General features: G+C 41.0%; 1 protein-coding gene across 7 annotated transcripts in view; it reads right to left on the bottom strand.

The window, feature by feature from the left end:
• Positions 1–1,997: 1,997 nt before the first annotated feature.
• Positions 1,998–6,532, bottom strand: part of CAGE1 (cancer antigen 1) — a 28,500-nt gene continuing 23,965 nt past the window's right edge. For all 7 annotated transcript variants that reach the window (XM_043540149.1, XM_043540151.1, XM_043540148.1 and 4 more), the window contains 3 exons: positions 3,423–3,491; positions 2,420–2,459; positions 1,998–2,149 (listed from right to left, as the gene is read on the bottom strand). In XM_043540149.1, coding sequence (XP_043396084.1) covers positions 2,042–2,149; positions 2,420–2,459; positions 3,423–3,491 — 217 coding nt within the window. In that variant the 3' untranslated portion in view covers positions 1,998–2,041. The remainder of the gene's footprint in view (positions 2,150–2,419; positions 2,460–3,422; positions 3,492–6,532) is intronic.

The following is a 6,532-nucleotide window of genomic DNA, read 5'->3' as shown; positions in this document are numbered from 1 at the left end:
CCCAGAAACTCAAACGCACATGTGCTAGGATAACGGTCTCGTTTCCCAGTCCCCTGGTGCGCGCAGGCAAGGTGTTCCGTAAGGTTCACGTTGCGCATGTGCTAAGTTGTTCTTAGCTCAAGTCTATGGCGAGCGGCCCCTTCCCCCCGCGTTTATGCGAAGGAGCGGGGAGGCTCTGCGCCAGCACCTGCGGGGAGCTTGGTTGGTTGGCCCAAAGCGGGCAGCTGTTAGGTGCAGACAGCCTGTGCTACTGGGAGGAGCGGGGGCCATGCTAGCTGTTGGCTGTCCCTGTGCACAGTAGCTTTGTGCCATGACTACGTTTTATCCATTTTAATAGCATGAGATAACCAGGCTACTGTTCCAAACCCAGCACCTCCCTGCATTTATTAATGCCAGCCCTACTTTTCTTTTTATCATATGTAGGAGGGGAGAGAACTAACCCCACCCCAATATCCATGTCCTGTCTCACTAAGGACCTCATGCTGCTGGCTGGTGGCTCACCCCTCATTGGGGTTAAATCAAGGCAGGACAGTGCGAACCCCTCACCATCCACTCCCAGGCACTGTCTTCTCCATCCAAGATGGTCCATGTCCCATGGCGGCACCAGATATCTCTTTGGGGTAGGATACTGACAGATGAAGTGGACATGTCAGGCACTGGGTCTTTCATACAATCATAGACTATCAGGGTTGGAAGGGATCTCAGGAGGTCATCTAGTCCAACCCCCTGCTCAAAGCAGGACCGATCGCCAATTTTTGCCCCAGATCCCTAAATGGCCCCCTCAAGGATTGAACTTACAATCCTGGGTTTAGCCTTAGGGTTTTGTTCAGTGTTACTAACTCTCATGATTGTGTTGTGAAACTTGTGGTATTTGGTGTTTTTTTTCTTAAACCATGGGATCAATATGAGTGGTGTGTGCACGTGTTGTGCGCTTTCCAGGAACAAATTCGTAAAGATGTGCTTACATCTTATCAGTTAAGCAGGTGCCTATGTACTTTTGAACTGGGGCCTATAAGCCTGATCCAATGTCCTTTGAAGTCAATGGAAAGATGGTTGTTGACTTTTGTGAGCATTGGGTCAGGGCCCATATGTGTTAGAGTACTCTTGCATATAAAAGTGCCGTAATTTCAAATAGCCAACCATCTAGCAAAACTATGGGACCTGATTTTCCGCAAACCAGTAAGAACCAGAGATGCCAAATTTTCTGTTTAGTACTGTATTTCAAAACAATTCCTAGTTTCTTTGAAGATTGTTGTTGATATTAATATCTTAATATTATACCGGTGAGTTAATTGTTTAATTAAACTATGTTAAAAGAACACTATTAAGGTTGCAAAGTCAACTACTCAAAAATTAAAAAAATCAAGCTTAATTTGTTCTCCTGTCACACATTCATTATGATACAGTATTTACCTGCTTGACCACATACTATTTTTTGCGTCATTCAGTGCTCAGGATGGATGGTGCTCACTTAACAAGCAGCTATTCAATATTTTGTTTTCTCATAATAGTTCAGTGCATGGCCCCAGGTCTTATTGCACAGTATCCAAACTCTGCTCTGAACACAGAATTATTAATTTCCTCCAGGAGGCACTGCATAATTGAGCCTTAAACCTGCAGCTGCTTATTACATTATCCCATGCAGACTCCTTTGTATAACCTGCAATGTTTCATATGCTCCCAGTTTAAAGTTGGAACTTATTTTTAAATTCTCCATCACAGATAGGCTATGCATAGAATGAGATACCTGCATGGGCTTCTCCACATAAATAATCCCAGGCTTGTCAACTACCAGGCTCTCCAATGTCAAACTGGTAGGAATTTTTTACTATTAATCAAAATGCAAGATATATATTGAGTTTGAAACTGGGAAAAGCCCTCCCCAGTCCAGTATGCAAAGCACTCAGGAAAGAATCCACTGAATCCAAAAACTGCCCTCAAACTTTCAGTTTCCTCCCGTTGTTACTTCCGTAATTTATATACAAAGGAAAGGTGAAAAATGAATAGTGTTTTGTCCATGGTTTGCATTAACTTTAATACATCACTTGAACACATGCAATTTACTGCTCTGACAGTGATAGAGAGAATATTTCATCTTCTGTTCTTTAGTATCTACATTATTTCCATTTGATTTTTGAACATCTTGACCCTGTAAATTATAGGAAAAAACATAAATCACAATCTGAAGATTTCTCTAGGTTGTTTTTTTTTAAACTTCTGATTCTTAATGTATTGAAATGCTCTTATGCATTGATTTACAATAATGTGTAATCTGAAACTGGATAAGACTCTCTAAATCCTGGTTATTGGGGCAAATATCTCTCAGCAGATAATATCCAAACAGATATATTATGCCAACTTTTCTGAAAATAAGTCACTTTTGATTACGAACAATCATGGGCAACATTCTTTGACTTACCTCAGTCGTGGCTTTTGGAAAAGCAGACCAACATCTTTGCCTGTGGAAATTACAAAGATAGGTTGTTTCTGTGACAAGAGGTTTTCTGTTTGGTGTGCTAGAACCTGGAATGATATCCTAACATCTTCTGGGCAACAAAGATGAAAATTATTTTCTAACTGAATTAACTGACCGCTGCCCCACATCAATTTATAAATGGACACTAAATGGTGCTGTTACTGAAACTGCTAGAGGTGTATTCTAACTTGCGGGTGGTGGAAGGCATATTTGAAAAGAGCTGGGATAGCCCGTATAGCCCAAGGGAAAGGTTGATTATTGTTATTTATAGTGTTGTAACACCTGAAGGCCTCAATTAGGCTGGGGCCTTACTGTGCTAGTATATATAATATACTAATATAGTAAATGACGGACCCTGTAACAAAGACCTTACAGTCTAAAAGAAAACATAAGTGTGTGAAACAAGCAAGCAGGTAGGGGGACATGGACGGGAAACACTAACAGTAGAATGTTTTAGCATAGACTAGCTGTGAGCTCAGTTCACAGGTGTAATAAGCCAATCAGTAGCAATAGTTGCTATTATCACAACTTGATTATATGATACACCTCCTCTCTGATACTATTTCTGTGAATCAAAGAAGGAGCATTAGGAATTCCCTGTCAAGACACCTACAGAAGATCTGATTGATACGGACAAACATCTTTGTATTAGGATTACCAACCGCACAGGTTTGTCCTGGAGTCTCCAGGAATTAAAGATTAATCTTTAATTAAAGGTTATTATGTCACATGATAAAACCTCCAGGAATACATACAACCAAAACTGGCAATGCTACTTTGTATTAAAAAGAGTTATTTTCAGCTAGAAGGGGCTGATCATGACAGTGTTCAGTTATATAGATTTTTTTTCCCTGCAAAAAGGGCCCTCAGTTGATAGTATCTATTATAAAAAGGGTTGATTTTTAAAAAACCTTTTGTTCTGGCATTTGAACTATATGATGTTTACCTCAGCTTTCTGGCTTTCATTTTGAACTTCTTTATTAAATCTTCCAGATGCTTGTTTCTTTTCTCTAAACTGTCAGCAAGAGACAATGTAACTGTTTGTACACTGTATATATATATATATGTATCTATCCTTATTTTTCAGTACAAATATTTTTATTAGGTAGAGTACAGAAATTAAGACTATCAAACTGTCTCTTCTGCATGTACTGTATGTGAAGACACTGGGTGGGTTGGATGCAAGGGGCGGGGGGCTTGAAAGGTGTATAGAAAGCAATTTGGGCAGCAGTGTCATCAGTGTAACACCACATTCTATGTCTGCCTAATTTTTCTTTCAACTCAGAATGGTGCAGTGTATTTGTGTTCCCAGTACCTGGCTGAGATCGGCACTTGAATGAGAACAAGCTGGCTGAAGCTAAATCCAAACATGATGGAGGTAATGCTTGTGGGACAGAGAGAATTCTTGGGGGTACAGCAGGGGTTATTCTTGCCATCACTGTTGAAGAGGTGTCCCAGCTTTTGTTCAAGAGGTTCACAACTGGGGGTGCTTTTGAGTCCCCAACTGCTCCTATAATCTCAGGTGCTTTAGTGGCTAAAAGTGCTTTGTACCTGCAGTTATTATTCTTAGATCTGGACCTTGCTATGGCTATTCATACCATTGAGACTTCAAGGCTGGATTACTTGGCTATTGAGCCAGGTTAGTCACCAATATTCCAGGAACAACACTGGTTTCCTATTCACTTCTGGATTCAGTTCAAAGTGGTAACTTTGGTGTATAAGGTTCTGATGCAGCAAAACACTTAAACATGTGCTTAATTTTAAACACTTGAGTAGATGCATTGATTTCAGTGGGACTACTCATATGGTTAAAGATGAGAACATGCTCAAGTGCTTTGCTGAATCAAGGCCTAAAGTCTTGGGAGGTTTGGGCCTGAGTTACCTAGAGACTTTCTCTCCTCCCATGTTTGGTAGCAGCAGCTGAAATCAGATGAGTCCCACGTGGCCGCCAAGGATATCAGCTCTGGCAGCTCCTTCATGGAACCATCAGCATGGGCATGTACCTGGAGCGGATCACTCCCATTCCTGTTGCCTGTCCATTTTGCAGCATGAGGGAGACCCTAGCACACATTTATCTGCAGTGCGCCATGTTGCAGGCCCTTTTCCAGCTCCTTCAGAGCCTCCTTTTGAGGTTCTGGCTGCACTTTTCCCCACACCTTTTCATTTTTGCACACCCTGTTCATGGCCCCATGAAGTCACAAGACCTCCTCATCAACCTCCTCCTGGCGCTGGCCAAAATGGCCATCTGCGATACCAGGAGGAGGATGTTGGACGGGAAAGTACTCACTCTGTGACTGTGGGGCCTACTTCTATTCCTCCCTTGTTTCATGCATCCAGGCAGAGTTCCTCTGGGCAGCATCCGCTGGCTCCCTAGCCATCTTTGAGAAGCAATGGGCACTGTCCGGGGTTCTCTTCTTGGTGTCCCCCTCTGAATCCCTGATTTTGAACCTAAGACCCTCACTCCTGTCCCTGCTTAATCATTTGTTTTCCCCCGCGATCAGCTGAACCCTGGGTTTAGTGGCTCCTCCTCTTAGGCTGTGGGAAGAGTCTTCTGATAAGGGCGGACTTGCACTAGAATTCAGTAAATGAAATCAGATGAGGCACTCCAGATATCAGTTCTTAGAATGAAATATCGGGAACTGTTAGCAGGTTGTTCTCACTGAATATCACTCAACTCAGGAAGATGCTTGCCTCTGGTGAACCAAGAGAACCCCAGTTTGTTGACCCTTAAGACACATTGCCTGCCTGAGTGGTAGTGGAATTGCATGTGTGAGGAGTTGGTGAGTTGATATTTAAATTGTTTTGGGGGAAAATCTCTTCCTTTAAAAATTGTATAAACTGTATTTTCTTACACATTTTTATACATGCACCTTGATTTTGTAATTAGATTAATTTTATTAATTAAATATAGCTTTTACAGAGAAGGCCTACAGAATTTAAGAGAGAATTAGAACATGTCTATAGAATTTTTAATCAGGCTAGGAAATCTAGAAGACAGGGTACTGGACCAGGAGTCAGGACACCTGGGTTCTACTGACCTGTTGTATGAACTTGGGCAAGTCACTTTACCTCTCTGTGCCTCAATTTCTCCTCCCACCCTTTGTCTGTCTTATTTATTTAGAATGTAAGGCCCAGGTCCTCAAAGGTATTTAGGCATCTAACTCTCACTGATTTCAATGAGACTCAGGTGACTCAGTACCACTGCAGATCTAGGTGTAAGGTCTTCGGGGTTAAGACTGTGTCTTATTATGTGACTGCACAGTGCCTATCACAGTGGGGCCCAAATCTCAGTTGGGGTCTCTAAATAATAATAATAAATACATATCTGATCAACCTATACAATTCAATAGTAAGGATATAATTCTCTATTAAATTCTGTAGTTTTCTAGAGTCATTCTATAGAGCCATATAATCCTGTCGGTTTCAGCCCTATTATATTTCTATAGGACTTTTCTAAAAGGTAAATGACTATTGTATATAATAATTATAACTAATAATAGGTCTTATTGGAAAATCTTACAATGGGATTTTCCCAATAAAGCATATACTTTACAGAGCACACATTTTACTATTTATTACTTCACTACATGTATTACTAGACTATTAAGTCAAAGTTTTCAAAATTGGCCTTTTGGTTTTTTTGCCTACATTTTTGGATTCCAAAATTGAGATACCCTGGGCCTAAAGTCATTTTTGGATTCCAAAAGTCATGAGATCCCACAATTCTAATTGAAGTCAATGGGATTTGCAGATCTTTAGCATCTCTGAAAATCAGGCCCAAGGCATCTCAGGTTGGGCATTCAAAATCTGAGGCCACTTTTGAAAATGTTGGTTTTGGTCACTGAGCCTCTCAGTCAAGAGTTTGACAGGCTTTTTAGTCTTCCCCATCTTGTGCTGGATTTCTCAAATTAGAAAAGAATAACAGAAAAATAAAGCATGTTTTAAAATTGTAAGTAGGCCCCAAAATAGATACTGAATGTCCCTACTAGCCAGACAATGGGAGACTTCAGTAGAAAAATAAGTTTTAACTTGTGTTTTTAATCCCCCACCCCTCCC

The sequence above is a fragment of the Chelonia mydas genome, chromosome 2 (assembly GCF_015237465.2).
Source record: "Chelonia mydas isolate rCheMyd1 chromosome 2, rCheMyd1.pri.v2, whole genome shotgun sequence".
Lineage (NCBI taxonomy): Eukaryota > Metazoa > Chordata > Testudines > Cheloniidae > Chelonia > Chelonia mydas.
Note: the sequence above shows the minus strand (reverse complement) of the source record. Positions and strands in the feature narration are given on the sequence as shown.